Source organism: Xenopus tropicalis, chromosome 4, assembly GCF_000004195.4.
Source record: "Xenopus tropicalis strain Nigerian chromosome 4, UCB_Xtro_10.0, whole genome shotgun sequence".
Taxonomy (NCBI): Eukaryota; Metazoa; Chordata; class Amphibia; order Anura; family Pipidae; genus Xenopus; species Xenopus tropicalis.
In genome coordinates, this window is record NC_030680.2 from 36,637,259 (window position 1) to 36,654,738 (window position 17,480).

The 17,480-nt window shown below is 40.6% G+C and overlaps 1 protein-coding gene across 1 annotated transcript in view; it reads right to left on the minus strand.

Annotated features, from left to right (window-relative positions):
- The window catches only part of rps6ka4 (ribosomal protein S6 kinase, 90kDa, polypeptide 4), a 35,124-nt gene that overhangs the window by 6,067 nt on the left and 11,577 nt on the right, over window positions 1-17,480 (minus strand). Inside the window, exons 3-14 of the mRNA XM_002941455.5 lie at window positions 13,357-13,575; window positions 11,588-11,703; window positions 11,351-11,458; window positions 10,699-10,779; window positions 10,486-10,589; window positions 9,878-10,022; window positions 9,174-9,335; window positions 8,660-8,779; window positions 8,386-8,519; window positions 5,739-5,832; window positions 4,740-4,910; window positions 4,182-4,373 (exon numbers count right to left, since the gene is read on the minus strand). Of these exons, the coding sequence (XP_002941501.1) occupies window positions 4,182-4,373; window positions 4,740-4,910; window positions 5,739-5,832; window positions 8,386-8,519; window positions 8,660-8,779; window positions 9,174-9,335; window positions 9,878-10,022; window positions 10,486-10,589; window positions 10,699-10,779; window positions 11,351-11,458; window positions 11,588-11,703; window positions 13,357-13,575 (1,646 nt within the window). The remainder of the gene's footprint in view (window positions 1-4,181; window positions 4,374-4,739; window positions 4,911-5,738; window positions 5,833-8,385; window positions 8,520-8,659; window positions 8,780-9,173; window positions 9,336-9,877; window positions 10,023-10,485; window positions 10,590-10,698; window positions 10,780-11,350; window positions 11,459-11,587; window positions 11,704-13,356; window positions 13,576-17,480) is intronic.

Below are 17,480 nucleotides of genomic sequence, written 5' to 3' on the forward strand. Positions count from 1 at the left end.
GTGGGCATAGACAGTACTGTTTCTATTTTTGCCGACAATACTAAATTGTGCAAAACTATAAGTTCCATGCAGGATGCTGCCACTCTGCAGAACGATTTGACAAAATTGGAAAACTGGGCAGCAAACTGGAAAATGAGGTGCAAAGCACTTTGGTAGATATAATATAAATGCGAGTTAAACACTAAATTGTACTGTGTTGGGGGGATCCTTAATTGAGAAGGATCTGGGAATTTTTGTAGATAACAAATTGTCTAATTCCTGGCAATGTCATTCTGTGGCTACTAAAGCAAATAAAGTGCTGTCTTGTATAAAAAAGGGCATTGACTCAAGGCATGAATACATGATTTTACCTCTTTATAGGTCTCTGGTAAGGCCTCACCTTGAGTATGCAGTGCAGTTTTGGGCTCCAGTCCTTAAGAAGGATATTAATGCGCTGGAGAGAGTGCAGAGACTGCAACTAAACTGGTTAAGGGGATGGAAAATTTAAGCTATGAGGTGAGACTGTCAGGGTTGGGGATGTTTTCTGTGGAATAAGGCGCTTGCGAGGGGACAAGATTACTCTTTACAATTACATTAGAGGGGATTATAGGCAGATAGGGGATGTTCTTTTTTCTCATAAAAACGATCAGAGCACCAGAGGCCACCCCTTTAGATAATAAACAAAAAGCATGTTCATAGCAAGACCTAATCTGAACTGATATCTAACAAGTGGGTTACACTGCCCTTTTAGAAAAAGCTCAAACTGGGGAGAATCCTTGTGGATTCCCAATTTCAATCTATAATTAATCTGCCTCTAAGACCTTTTCTGACAGGTAGGGGTAATCTGGGGACCCCGGCCCCCCTGAAAGTTATCATTTGTGGGCCTATTTTCTACTAAAACATCCTCTTTTATGGCAACTTTTGGCAGAGGTTAACTCTATACACGAGACTGGATGGAACAAACATAGGGAAAGCATCTGCACTGCTTTTTAACAATTCAAGTACAAATGCATTCTCTGGATAAAATGAATGAAGGATGGATTAGTGAATGCTGCACTGCTTGCATAAAGAAAAATATCAATAATTAAGAAAAAAAAAGGTTTGTTTTTTTCTTGCTTGCCCATGCCAACCACAGAGTGTAGTGGCAAAGACCTGATCAATAAAATGAAAGCAGAAAACCACTATACCACTTTGTATAAAATAATGTATTTCTCAACAGATACAGTAACCAGTTTATATTTTTCACCTGTAGCTCTGGTCATGCTCTTTTGATTTCTGATGGCTGCCCTGATACTGTATTAAGATGATGGTGATGATGTTCACACCAAAAAAAACATGACACACATTCCTAATTTCTCATTCAGCATGGAGAGTGTGAGCCGTATGCTGGGACAGGCTAATGAATTTCTAACACACAGCATGATTTTATCATCTTATCCACCAGGTGGAGCAATAACCTCAGAACATTTGTCAGCAGCAAAGAGGTTAAAAAAATCTCAAAAAAATGTTTGTTGGCAAAGTTATGATTTGAGGGACTCTTATTGATGAGTGGAAGCCAAGAAAAGAATGAGAGAGCTTAATAATCCTGACTCTCATGGAAAGTTCTACGCTTCCCCTCGAGTTCACTGAATGAAGAGCTTGCCCTGCCACGCCCATGCTCCATGCCTGGCACTGATACACACAAAATGGTGCATTTATTACTCATCAACAAAATGGTCACAGCTTGCAGGATGTGGGTAGTGCTGCTGGAAAGCCAATTTCCTGAAGCACATCACAGGGCCAATGAAAAGAGAGGACGGACATAGGGAAAAAGTGACGTTTAGGAAGTGAATGATAGCAGGAATATGAGAGTACTTTAAGCTCAGGGGATGTGAGAGGAGGGCATAAACTAGTCTCTGCATTAAAGGAACATCAAGCAATTAATTCCCTTTGCTTAAAAACCCATAAAACCCAGAATGGCAGCTCTCTGTGCAGGGTATGATAAAGAGAGCTGCCCTAAAGATGTGCATTTATGGCTCTGTGTGGACTGTTACATCCCCCAGTTATTTCATATCATTCCCCCTGAGCTGGCAGGCCACACCGCTTCTAGCTTCTGACAAGGCTAATGGAACACGTATAGTTGTGACTGCCGCTGCCATCTGGCAGAAAACAACAGAAGTCTAAACATTCCTCAGTCTGTCACTGCTTGTCATATTAATGGCTCTGTATGAAGCATGCCCAACAGTGACAGGCAGCCCTCCACTCAGACATGCTCAGAAGATCAGTTTGATGGAAGAGTTGTCTTGTCAATGATACATGGGCTGCAGACACTGCATTTTCCATACATTAATATGGGAAGTGATGACAGCCGGTGAGGATGGCAGTGCCGGTCAGAAAGCTATGCCTAGTATTAGCCTATGGGGATTGGAAGTCAATGCTATTTTAAACCAGAGGGTACAGTTATATAGGTTGAAAAAGACACACATCCCTAAAGTTTAGCCCTCAGTTTTAGGGAAACCAGCCTAACTGCTACTTGATCCAGTACTTTATTTGTTTTTTAAATAACACACAAATTACAGTAAGTCATGTGACTCAAGTGACTACACTAAGCACAGTTTATATAGTGAATAATGTACCCCCCCTATAGTAAAATGCACGTATATTATAAATCACCAAGTTCCATGACCATATAAAAGAATGATGCTTAAAGGACAAGGAAAGGCTAATTCACATGGGGGAGCCAAAATGTTAGGCACCCCCAAGTGACTTAAATTGCTTACCTCGTACCCCGGGGTGGTGCCCCTGTTAGGAGAAAACAGCACCAGCCCGGGGTACCTGTCGAGAGCGCTTCCTCTTTCCTACTCCTTCCTTGTCCCGGACAAACGCATGCGCAGTAGAGTGAAAAGCCGACTTCTCTGTTCAAAGTTCGGCTTTTCACTCTACTGCGCATGCGCGCGCGATCGATCAGGAAGGAGGAAGTGCTGGCAGCTACCCCGGACTGGTGCTGTTCTCTCTGTACAGGGGCACCAGCCCGGGGTAGAAGGTAAGCAATTAAAGTCACTTGGGGGTGCCTAACATTTATTACTGGCCATGGAACTCCAAGGTGACTTCTAAGGCTGTTGTGGAAAAAAACCACAGGCTGAGAATCAGCCCCTCCACTGGCAACAGCCTCTTACCTTGCCTACCACATTGGTTACCACATTGTGGCGGCCCGGGCACATATGTTGGCTCTGAAATGCGATTTCTCTCGCTGTGTGCCATGGTGTGCAGGGTAAGAGGCTATGCCAGTGGAAGGGGCTGATTCGTGCCCTGCGTTTTTCCACAGGCCAAGAGTCAGCCCCATGAGGCATCAGCCTAAAATCCTCATATTTTACAACAGGGAGTACATTATTTATTATATTATGTTCCAGTGAGTCATGTGACAAAAATGATATCGCTAAGCACCGATTATAAATTATGACATCACTAAGCACCATTTATAAGGATATAATTTACAGGATATTTATGGCTTTGTGCATTGTAAGAATAATATTTACAGCTTGTGCATTACATGAGGAACAATATATTCCATATTGTAAAATATACAGGTATTAGAAGCGTGTTTACACAGTCCTGTAACTAAATTTACCACCCGGCCGTTTGTGAACAGGACAGCCCTATTTCTGCCTGGTGTTCAGCACTGAGAACACTGGACAAAAATCCTCCCAATGGCATCTAAGTGATGCAATAATCCAGCTCCTACAACATAACTCTCCCTCCATCATCATCACGCCTGCCTGATGTCACTTCTTAGCCCCACATCATTTACAGGTTTTTCATAGCTCTTGTGTATATAATAAATCTATTCCCCTCTTAATATATCAGCGTTGAATACTTATACCCCCAAATATATGGCCCATAAAAAAATTAAAGAACTAAGAAGAATAAAAAATGACAGTACTAGAATTAAAATAAAATCTAGCTATCAATTAATATCTAAATATTCACATTACATTGAAATATGTATTTATCATATTGACAAATGACAGATAAAAAGGGAGAAAATAAGAATGGCATGGTAAGGCAAACTATGTAATGGAACAAATATCTCCTTCAAACAGATGCCAATTATTATTATCAAGTATTTCACGAGCACACATGAAACTTACAGATTACATACAAACACTGTAAGATAGAACTCATCAACTTGAATAAATAACACATAAATAACAGTGGGGAATTACCAGGATTACTCCAAGAGTCCACAGGTCACACAGTTCATCATATCCCTGGTTAGAAAATAGTTCTGGAGCAGCATAATGAAGGGTAAAGCATGGAGTGTGCAATGGCCGGGATCCTGGTGGGCGAAGCCTTGCAAAACCAAAATCGATGACCTTTAGAACGGCGTTCTCCCCAGGTGATGACAGGAGAAGATTCTAATAGTGGGAGAAAGCTAAAATTGGTCATGTAAATAACTGGTGGAAATTTCAGCAAAAACTCAAGGCAAACTCTCCTGCTCTCTTGCACATATAGTAAACTCCATCTACAGTCAGCCAGCTTCATACCTTTAATGACCATTCTTTCATGTGGCTAAACATTCACTCGTTTCATTTTTATCAGGTTCCTTGTTCAGGTCCACGCTGAATTTCCAAACAGGCCTTGGCATCTCAGGTACACAGAGGCCCAAAAAGCCCCCCACAGGCCCAATAAATAGTGACTGTCTATGGCATCTTACAGCAGCCCCTCTGGCATTTGCCAGAACCCACAGATTGCCAGTCCAAGCTTGTTTGTTCTTAACTTACCTCTGGCTTTAAGTCCCTATGTACAACTCCGACTGAATGCATGTGTGACACGGCGCTCACCAGACTACGCATTAGACTGCTGGCCTCCACTTCACTGAAACAGGCCTGTTTTTTTATACGGTCCAGTAACTCCCCTCCATCCAGGAGCTCCATAACTAAATATGAGTGGTACTGTCAGAGGGAGAAAATGTTTTCAGATTAAAGTACATATTAATAGACAGAAAAAATAGTTTTAATTTATTTAAAGTCTCTAAGTTTGCCCAGGAGCAGTAACCCACAGCAACCAATCGGCATGTAAAATTTAATGGTCACCTGTTTAAAAGGTAAACATCTTATTGGTTGCTACAGTTTACTGTCCGGGGGAAACTTAGTGCCTTTTATTACATATGAGTACTAAAAGACTGGAGATAAATAAACAAAATAAAGAAACAAAAGTACAGGTATGGGATCTGTTATCTGGAAACCTGTTATCCAGAAACTCTCATATATATATATATATATATATATATATATATATATATATATATATATATATATATATATATATAAATATATAATTAATACTTATTGAAAACACAACACTCCTGTTGGGTTTATTTAATGTTTAAATACATTTTTGGCAGACTTAAAGTATGGTGATCTAAATTACAGAAAGACCCCTTATCCAGAAAACCCAAGGTCCCAAGCATTCTGGATAACAGGTCCCATACCTGTACAGAAAAAATTTAAATGTATGAATTTGACTGCCCCTCAATAGCTTCTTCTGTTGAGTCATAACTGAATAGCAGGCCTAGTACAGAGAAACAAAGACATTTCCAGCAGTGAAGTCTGCAGGCTGAATGACTGAAAAAGCAGTTATGTGCCATATGTGCTCTGGGTAAATTTAGACTTAAAACATCTTAGGAGAAACACTAGTTTCCCAGTAATACTTTTTAACATGAGAATTGCTAACAAAGTGATAAGTAATAGCTGATTGTATACAGGTATATTATGCCAGACCTGGTCATGTAGGACCTCATGAAGTGTGACAATATTGGGGTGTCCCTGACAAAGCCTCAGTGCTGCTACCTCCCTCTGGGTGTTGGCTTCCATCCTGTTACAGGAGACAAGCAAGAAATTCATGAACAAAAGCTTCCATTTATTGCACCATGTAATATCAATGGACTACTTTTACACCCATCTCCAAAAGCAAACTGTCTGCACTTTTTGTTGTTCAAAAGGTACAGATATGAATGCCATAATAAAGAAGGCCCTATATCCTACTATGTACTACAGGTGAAAATAAGACTCAAAGATGCTCTTACACAAAATCTCCATGTAATTCAGGAGGCCTGAAAATTAGGACACACAGATAGATCAGGAAGGGAGAAATAAGTGTCATTAAATGAATAAAAGTGAGAAACATGGATAAATATTGTAGCTAAAAAGATTAATAAAAGAAGAAAGCATTGGTTAGGGAAAACAGATCTGTGATAGCTGGGGGAGGGCAGAAATACCCAGTGGGGCCCTGACTGATAAGTGATTTTAATATAAATGTGAAAAAACACACCTTTCCAAAGTTTTAGGGACCCTAAAAAGTTCCAGTTACTTTGCTGCTGAATGTTCTTATTAGAAGGCAGAAATACCAAAAAGAGAGTATATTAAGGTATAGAATTCAGTTACCACAGCATAAAAATAAGTATACTGTCTTATAGAGTTTGCCAGCTAGCCAACTGAAACATGGAGTCTACTGATTTCATGTCTGCAAGAAGTTACTACAGTTGAACATTAATTGAAGGAGAAATGGCACACACTCCTTAAGGTCCCCATACACTATAAGATCCACTCGCTTGGCAATGTCGCCAAGCAAGCGGATCTTTACCCGATATCCCCACCTACGGGTGGGCGATATCGGGTAGCAAGCTGCTTTAAAAAAAAAAATAATCCGATCGTTTGGCCCTGGGGCCAAACGATCGGATTACATTTGCGGCCATGGGCAGTCGGTTCGGGGACCGCATCAACGAGTCGATGCGGTCCCCGATCCGACTGGATTTTCTAACCTGGCCGATTAATATCTGCCCAATTTCAGGCCAGATATCGGTTGGCCAGGCCGCTCGTTTCTGTCCATACATGGGCCGATTAGCTGCCGAATCGGTCTAAGGGACCGATATCGGCAGCTTCTATCGGCCCGTGTATGGGGGCCTTTAGTCCACTTTATAAATAAAGACAAGTTTTAGGGGACTAAGGAGTGCATGCCATTTCTCCTTCAATTGATGTTCATTTATACCTCAGGCTACAGGTTCGGGGCGCTGCACCTGGACCAACACTTGTCTTTGGTGAGTGCATTTTCCCTATAATTTTGCCAGGAGTGTTTTGAAGTCGCGTGTTGGAGGTGGAGGGTCCAGGCCACATAATTTACTGGGCTCACATTCATTAATGGGGAGCCTTTAAAAGAGCTTTAGAAAGTCTTTAAAAAGTTTTTTTCCCCCTCCAGTTACCATATAACTGAGCCACTTCTTTTTTAGGATTGATACTACAGTTGAAACCTTCACTTGCAATAACACCTCTTGGTAACCAATACCTACCCTTTTAAAGGAACAGTAACACAAAAAAATAACTTTTGACATATCCCTTCTAAATACTTTATTAAGATATGTAGCATTTAAAAAAGTGCAATATTCTTCATGGTTTCAAAATAAATTACATTACCAATGCCTTACTGTGCAGAGCTTGAAAAGGCGACTGCTAGACTTCCGGTTTAATCCGGAGGTTAAATGCTGCATTCTTCAAAGTCCGTTTTGAGTTATTTACGAGCTATTAGCAGTTGGGGCATGGAGAGGGAGAGGAGAGGGATCAGAGACGTACCGTTTCTTCTTTCCAGCTAAGTTTGAATCGCTGTTTGAAGGAGCACTGTGTGTGCCTGCATGAGGAGAGGGAGGGGGTGGAGGGGGGAGCGGAACGGAAGCGTGGTGCGAGACTTAGGAGTGAACAGCAGCCTGTTCTCTATAAATCAAAGCTAAAGTAAGATTTCTTAAAAAACCACTACTGCTATTGAAATTTCTGTATGATATATTTGATAATGAAAGTGTATAGAAGGGATATTTTGAATGTAAAAAAATTGTGTTACAGTTCCTTAAACTAGATTGTAACAATTAAAAAACAATCCCATATACAGAGGAGCTGCAAACTGCTTATTTTAGCTAAAAACATATCTGATAACATTAGCAAATATATGAAAGTTATTAAAAACAAAGGCCCATATCAGTAGATAGGAATGTAATAAAAGAGCAAGAGACAAAACAAGGAGAGGCTAAAATAATCAAAAAGGACAGTATAGGAGAGGGGATGGCAAACAGTCGGAAGAGTTTTATAAAGTGGGCAAACATTGAAGAAGTTTGTGGCACTGCCAGAGAAGTGGAGAAGCAATCAAACACACTGTTGGGGAAGACTGGCATGTATAAACTATAATGTGTATTGTTAGATCTGTCTAACATTGCTTTTCTGCTCTTGTGGGTGTTTTAGGACCAAAAGGCACCACTGTTTTCCATTCAAACAAATACTGTACAGTGCTGCGTACATAAGTAGTGCTTTATAAAGAAAGATATACATACATACATAAAAATGTGAGGGGGTTCCGTTAGCCTTATATGAATAGTGCTGAACTGACCTCCTGCTTATGATTTTCACAGCATATTCCTTTTGGGTCTGCCTATGCTGACACTTTCTGCAGAGCGAATAGCTGCCAGATCCCAGAGCTGGTTCTTCAAGATCTATTTCATAAAGCTGGAAGAATGGGGAGTCCTGGAAAAACAGCAACAGTCGGATACGGTGGAAAATGATAATGAATGATAACATGCAAATTGGTATGGAAACACAAAGCAAAGGGGCTTAGAACATGGGCGCATAACCTAAACTGCCACTGGCGTTATGCTGTCCATTACCTTCATAGCAGCACTAAGAGCTAGAGTAGGACTTCCAGGCTTGTCGGCAGAAGGAGCTGCCATGTCTGTCATCACAGCATTCCGGCCAAACAGGACAGAAGGTGCTATAAAGGAGTAGCCCTAAGTCAAGAACAGAGAAAAATTAAGAAAGTCACAGCCACGGCTTACGCTCATGGAGCTAAAAATCAAGGGATATTGTGGGATAGATGATGCTAATGCCAGATGGGGCATATAAACATAGGTCAAGAATAAGCCCATCCATTGGCCTTTGCTAGCTTTGCTAGTCACTGTGTTGGCCTAGGTGCAGACACATGGAGTGGATTTCAGTGTGAAAACAAAAAAACAGAAACTTCCATGCCAAAATCCACTCTGTGCATCTGCACCAAGGTCAAGGCAAATACAGATTCAATGAGTGCACAGAGTCAAGAAAAAGGGGGATGCAAATGCAAAAGAAAACCTAAGAAACATGATAATGGAAGACATGCAGGACAATGGATTATAGAGGAACACAAACCTGGAAGACTGGAGCACCAGAGGGAGGTGTGCCAGCTGGAGAATAGACAGGATCTAGATTTGTGAATTCTTCAGCAAAATTACTGACATCTGTCTCATTCCTTATTGAAGGGCGGAATGGAGGATTGACCTTGTGAAGTGACAGGGCTTCCCAATCCAAATCCTGCTTAGAAATGAGATAAGAGTTGGTAGTGACAGATCCAGCTCTGATGTGACATTATATATGTTTTGAAAACAACAGTATTCTTACCCTTTTTATGTCAATGTGCCTTCAGTGGCTCTGTTTTATTGTTGAGTATAAATTACATTTCACTCTACCTTAGCAGAGAAGGTAGGATGGCATCACCAATCAATAATAACAAATTTAAATCTATAAATCAATAAGGCTACCTGTGTAATTACCAATTTTTATATGTTTTTGATATATAGAATGATATAAATAAAATGAAAGAAATATGAAATCTTTCTGTAAACAAATGCATGGTTTGTCAGTAATGCTAAAAGGGATATGTTGAAAAACCATTAAGACCAGGATTAGACAACCTTCAGCAATCCAGATGTTGCAGAACTACATACATCCCTTTGTCAATAGAACTGTGGTTTTAATGCTGATGGTTGTACTTCTGTAATTTAGGGAAGTCAAGAGATCTTTACACTGCTATAAACCTTTCTGTACTCTTAAGAATGAGTGCAGTGATCCCTCACCTTATAGAAAGGGTGTTCCTTTATTTGGGATGCCCCTGCAGCTCCTAAACGTTTTTTGGGGTCTTTACGAAGCAGTTTCTGGAGAAGATCCCTGGCCTCCAAACTCAGAAAGGAGGGAATAGAGGGGTCCATTTTCAGGATCCGCCTGGGAGTAGAGTTCTGTATCATTTATCTTACAGTTTTTTCCTTATATTCTCACACATTGTCAGTACTCCACCCATTCCATGCACACAACACTAAAGGACTGTGATCATTCCTTTATCTACAAAAAATGTTTTTTTTTAAAGGAAAACGGAGATCTTGAGGCTGCATTTGCAGCCCTGTGGTGCACACCAAACAGCTGCTATCAAGGACACAAACTGTCCCCTGTAGCTTTCAGCAGGCCCTTTCTAGTTGCCAAGCAAGGGGCAAGTTCTGCAGCAAGCACAAGGCAAGCACAAGACTATGACTTATATTAATTTTCTTACTTGTGCAACAAGACAGCTGCAGGGGACACTGTGTGCAACTGACATTTGTTTGAGACTGACAGGATCCCTTCACTGCTGAATAGATCTGACTCTTAATTCACACTCTCTCTCATTTATTGTCAGCATTATTTTTAGTCTCACCTGGAAACTTCACTCTGTGTGTTCTTTTCTCCCTCTAAGGTGAAAGGAGATGCTCCTGTAAGTAATTCATAGATCAGGATTCCCAAACTCCACCAATCTACAATCTGCATCAGAAAAGGCACAAACAAGTTGAGATATCCTTACTATAATATACTACCCCAGCTGGAATACAATGTATATCTGTGTCAAGCATGCTTACATTCAGCCACTTACCTTACCATGGCCTCCCTGCCCACGTATAATTTCTGGTGCCATGTACTCTGTCGTCCCACAGAAGGAATATGTGCGCTCCTCCTACAGAACGAAACAAGATATAAAAACTTACAGAGAAGAGGAAAAGGACACGCAGGCAGTGCGATGATTACAAAATAAATGGTTATGGCACACAAATAAAGGCTGCTTCAAAGGAAATTTGTACAGGGGATAGCAAAAAGAATGTAACAGATAACTAAGCAAAATGTTCATGTATCAAATTAGGAATTAGAATAACAGCTCAACGAGGCTTCAATTGTGTTGGCTAAAGCAGCAGTTTGCTACAACAGATCGATTACAATGATCGATATGCAGGTATTGCATGATATCCTGTATTCTACACACACATATTGGACATAATCATCCACTTGTTAGAGCAGGGGTCAAATAATACCTTTATGCAGGATGTATGTAAAATAACATATGAAATGATTGCATATGTTATGGGAGTAAACATCTAAAAAGGCATCCTCCACATATATGCATTGAAATTGTCTGTAATTTTATCTGGATGGTATCAGTCATAATGTGTTTAATTATTTGTTCTGCTTAATATGCCACACATTGTTTTAGATAATTCTTAACACCTGTAAATTCAGTTTTAACTTCTCACCTCTTCAGAAAGGAACTCTTTGCTTAGGCCAAAGTCTGTCAGGATCACATGGCCTTCACTATCCAACAGGATGTTTTCCAGCTTAATGTCCCTGTACACGATGCCCAACTATAGAGGAGAGGGATGGAGAAAAAAAATATCCTCTCACAATGGCAAATACAGAGAGCATAGTGGAAGGGACTGACACAGGCATTGCACTGAGTTCCTCCTGTGGGTAGTACAGCTTTCAGGCCTCACCTTGTGCAAGTGCTCCAGAGCCAAAATAACCTCTCCAGAATAAAACCGCACTGCGTCTTCAGAGAAGTTATCCCGCTGATAGAGGTGAGTGAAAAGCTCTCCGCCACTCACATAATCTGTAAAAACACAAGAGTGTACAACTAATAAAAAAGAGTAAGTGATGTGGCACATAGGGCTATAGGGCACATGTACGTCTACAAGTGCAATGCGCAAAGTGCTTTTTTAAGTGCAATTGCCATATTTTTCCCCCCACAATGTTTTTTTCCCCCCCAGAATTTTAGCTATATCATGAACAATGCTTTTGTTACAACTGCATCCGATTCAGTAAAATTACCACAACTGCGCATATAATTTGAAGCAAATCAGACCCAATTGCAAGGAAGTCTGTCTGGCATAATTTCTGGAGTGTGAGTGACATTTGCCTGATTCTTTAGGCACATGTGTGCTGCGCCTATTGACACTGGGCATTAAAGTGGACCTGTCACTCTAATAAATAATTCCAATTTCTTCTCTATTGTGTTTGTTAAGCAAAATTAACTTAACATACTATATAACATACTATATAAATTATATAAATCTTGTTTCCTTGAGTCTTGGGAATATACAATCAGAGCCAGCAGGCAGGCACCATTTTGTGGGCACTGTTATTAAGGCAAGCTTTGTATCACCCCAAAATCTTGTGTATGTGCCAGAATGGGGGACCTGATGCAATTGCCCATGCACTGGCTACACAATTAGATGGTGAGAAGGTAGGGAGAATGCGAGTGCTGAATGAAAGTTTAAGTAATTGTCTGCCCCGCAGGGCAGGCAGTATATGATTGACAGCTGGGATTTTTAAATGCATTTATAATTGGTTTGGATGTGTTAATATAAAAATGAATTTTGTTTAATTCAAAAAGGACTATTATTATACAGCTTTTCATGTCTGGGTGACAGGTCCACTTTAAAGAATAAGTAAACCTTTTTTTTTTCTATGAGTAAAATTACTCTAAACAGCCTCCAGAATTACCTACCTTTGTCCCAGCATTCTCTCTGACCTGGTTCCTCAGTTAGAAGGTATTCTTTATCATTGCTTCCTTGTGCAGAGTGAAGCCCCGCCCCCACTTCCTGTTCAGGTCTCTCATAAAAAAAAAAAAAAAAAAAAAACGGCTAATGCACAGACTGGCTCCTGCTGCCTCCAGGCATGCGCAGAAGGCTCTCCACTCCGACAACCTTGTCGAATTGAAGAGAGAGCTGAACTGGAAGTGGCCCCCATGGCTACACAGCAGCTTTGCTTATATAAACAATAATAGTCTTTCTGAGGCAAACACACCAGTTATACCAGTGCAGGGTAACAGTGCATCATATTGTAATTACTTTAATACGCTTTCATATTTTGAGGTTACTGTTCCTTTAAGGCAATAGAGCTTCTGCTTATATATTCTTGTGCCAAGCAAATTTGTAGGATTTACCCCAACTACATGTTTTATTATTATTCAAACGGAGAGCAACAGACTTTCCCAAATTAATAGCAAATCCAGATAGAATTGTATTCTGTCTGACATAGCAGAGAAAGAATGCTTAGGATATAAAATAGAAGAAGGTCATCTTCAAATATAGCCAATTTAATTTCTGCATGTCCATATGTAACACTGTGTATGGCACCCGATTCAGTATCGGATATTCGGATTAGTCTGTGTATAGCCGTCTTAACACTGTGTTACCTAAACTATGTACAAATACACATACGGTTTTCCTTTTAATGGTAACAGCACAATGAGAATACTTACCCAGTATAAGATGGAGCTTGGCATCTGTCTGGAAGGCATAATGGAGTGTTACTAGGAAGGGGCTTTCCCTCACATGTTCTAGTACGTTGCGCTCAGTTTTAGTGTGCTCCACAGTTTTCTCCTTCTTGACTAGTGCACATTTCTGGAGGACTTTCATAGCATAGAGACGGCTGGCATCTGGCCCAGTCACCTTCCGTACAAGGAATACCTTGCCATATGCTTTGACAGGACACAGGGTATACAAAAGAAGAGTTAAATATTTATAATCAAGAATAAGAAAAACACACAAATGTATATAAAACATATATTAAAGGAAAAATAAACATTTATAAACAACATTAATTAATATTTAATAAATATTCAGTTAAAACATACAAGGTTAGAGTAAGAGATAAACATTATAGACTACAATAAACCAGTGCCCAAATCACAAAAATCTATAGATCAATTGGAACAGGTGTTTGTACACAGGCCCCAAATACGGGAAAGGTGCCCCCATCACACTAACCAATATTTAAGCTAATAAAAACCAAGAGCACAGAAAGATTTGGCGCACTAATGTTTAGAAAAATAGAAAAGGTATCTTTTATTTGTGCAAACTGCATCCCAGGGCTGGTCTTTTAATAAAGGACTGGTTGGGACGTCACATATAAAGGACCCAGTGAAGAAGCCAAAGCGAAACATGTGTCGGTCAGAGTGATGCAGAGTGCGGGTACAGAATCGACTTGGACTAATCGCAGACAGCAATGACTAGTAACAAAGAGACTGCTACTATTGGACTATGTGGCAAGTAAAACAAGCATTTACTTGTTTCAACAGCATGGGTAAAGAGTGTGTAGTTGAACTATATCTTTTAGTACGCACCAGTTTATAGTGGCGGTTGATGGAGCATTTGAAAAGAGGACTGTGCACATTTCCCGTCACTGGTACTATTGATTGGTAATTATTGTAACTGTGGTGTGAATCAATATACAGTCTAGCTTCTAACTGACTCGGAGCACTCGGAGACCCAGAGAGGCATCTCCCTTATTACTGTCACATTCTAATATCAAGTACTCTAAATCAGTGCTGTCCAACTGGCGGCCCCCAGAGGATCCCCTCTGTGTGGCCCCCTACCTGTCTGGCTGCTTTGATGGTTTACCTTTGAGATTAACTGGCCCCATGGTTCTCACCTCAGATTCAGGCTGTAATCCCCCTGTATTGTTTAAAAATGTAATCCCCTGTGTTTTTAACACCTTTTAATCTCTGCATTGTTCACCCCCTGCAGTGTTCACATCTCAGGCTCAGGCTGTAATTGTTGACCTGTTCACACCTCAGACACTGTAGGTAGTGCCTAAACTATGCTGCCTGTGTGTATGGGACACACGGGGAGCATAGGGTAGGCAGAGTATGGCACACACAGGGAGCATAGGGTAGGCAGAGTATGACACACACAGGGAGCATAGGGTAGGCAGAGTATGGCACACACAGGCAACATAGGGCAGGCAGAGTATGGCACAAACAGGTAGGGCAGGCAGAGTATGGCACACACAGGTAGCATAGGGCAGGGAGGGTACGGCACACACAGGCAGCATAAGGCAGGCAGAGTATGGCACACACAGGCAGCATAGGGCAGGGAGGGTATGGCACACACAGGCAGGGTAGGGCAGTCAGAGCATGGCACGTACAGGCAGCTAAGGGCAGGCAGAGTATGGCACACACAGGCAGGGTAGGGCAGGCAGAGTGCTGCCTGTGTGTGACATACTGCCTGCCCTATGCTGCTTGTGGGAGGTGAACCTGGCAGGGGTTTGTTGTGGCAGTTTGTTTGCAGTTGGAAATAGCCATTTAATGGCCCCTAAGGTGTGTAATTATGTGCTGGGGGTTGCTGTGTTATCCACAGAGGAGGAGGAGGCATATGGATTTAAGGGTATATCTTAATATGACATAATATAATTCTTTGACATATGAATGACGGTTGATATCCCCGCAGTAAGGACCAAGCATTTGGGATTTTGCTGTGCTACCACCATTGTGATAAAATAGGTGTGGTTTGAAGTGGGTGTGGTTTTTAAAAAGGGGAGTGGTCAAAACTGGCTTCCATTAGCGGCCCTCCTCCATGTATGCTAGAGCAATTCCGGGCCTCGGCACCGCAGAAGTTGGACAGCACTGCTCTAAATGATGCATATATCAGACAGTGTAAAAGGAGAAAGCCCTGAGTGGCATTAACTTATAGTGGACATGAATGACTTCATAACACTCACAATGAATTTGAGGGGTTTACTAATTTGCAGCTTCTACATGCTGGGACATATGTCATCATAACATCACGTGTTTCTATTTTATATGCATAAGATGTTCCTGACCTTTGCTAATACTATAGTCTGACCCCAGGTGGGACACCACTTGGCGGTTAGCCTTTAGAATATTTTTATTGTACTGCACATTAGGAAGTGGTATAAGGTGCTGGGATGCTGTTTGCACAAATAAAAGATACTTTTTCTAAATATTAGTGTGCCCCAAATATTTCTGTGCCCCCAGTGACCGGATTATCACCAAAAATATAATTTAACATGGGCATGGAATTAACATCATAAAGGGGTTGATAAAGGGGTCACATCGCCCCGAAACGTTGCACCTCCGCAATAAACTTTTAAGGGTTATACCCTTGTTTGTAGTCCTGAGTGCCATTCGCTTTTGTTTGTAACCATGGAATTAACATGCAATACCTCTTCAACTTTCCATCTCTAAAGGCGCCTTACACATGAGTCAATGGAGTATGCTTTCTGACTGCTTGGCCCACAAGCCAAACAGACAGAGTGTGTATGAGGGACCACATACTGTATAGCCACGTTTCTATGATTTTTATAATTTGTGCAAAGGGCACAAAGGGGAACAACAAGTAAAAAAGAATCGGTGGCTCCTCTTCACTTTCTTATCTGCCAAATAACCAACATCCTTAGTACGTGGATATTCACACAGTCTTATCAGCACATGTATAGCAACCTTTGGGCTCATGGTACACTTGGCATACTCTTTTGTTGTCACCATTAAAGGAACAGTAACACCAAAAAATGAAAGAGCTTTAAAGTAATAAAAATATAATGCACTGTTGCCCTGCACTGGTAAAACTGGTGTGTTAGCTACAGTAACACTACTATAATTTATATGATAAGCTGCTGTGTAGCCACGGGGGCAGCCATTCAAGCTGGAAAAAAGGAGAAAAGACACAGGTTACACAGCAGATAGCAGATAAGCTCTGTAGAATACAATAGTGTTTTATCTGTTATCTGCTATGTGCCTGTGCCTTTTCTCCTTTGAATGGATGCCCCCATGGCTACATAGCAGCTTATTTATATAAATTATAGTAGACTTTCTGAAGTAAACACACAACTTTTACCAGTGCAGGGAAGCAGCACATTATATTTTAGTTACTTTTATACACTTTCATTTTTTGGTGTTACTGTTCCTTTAAGAAACATGGTTTCCATTAAAAGAGGACTATTTCAAAAATGAAAATAGAATCTAAAAATAATCAGTTAAACATTCTGTACTGCTTCTAAATTAATTCTTCAGTGCCCACTCTCCACAATCTGTCTCTCTATAGGCAGCTTTGTGTTGGAGTTATTCTGAAACAGGTCTAATACATAGTCTAGGCTAAGAGAGAACACACCTATGTATCTGACATACAGAAACTGTCAAGCAAAATCTTATTCTGATTCATGAATGCAGAGAGACAGATTGTTGATCAGTTATATTTAGAAAATGTCTTATTTCCATTATATAAAGATCATATTAAATGTTCATTTTCATGAAAATTCAGGCTATACAGTAAAGCCAGTAGAGAATAAGAAACACGTGCCATGAGTCCTGAATATGCCACACCATTGTTTTGATTAACATCAAAACATAGAGATAAATAGCTTAAAGGGGAACTCCAGCTTCCAAACCAAAGTTTGTTAAAGAGCCCCACACAACACAGAGCACCCCTAATATACCTATTACTGTAATCTGTTCCTTCAAAAAGTATGAATAAATACAATTTTTATATGCTGAAATCCAGCAGCAAAACAGTTCTACTCTTTCTGCATCATTTGAAATAGCAGGGGAGGAGGGGCTAAATCACTAATGTTACAAATGGTAACGAC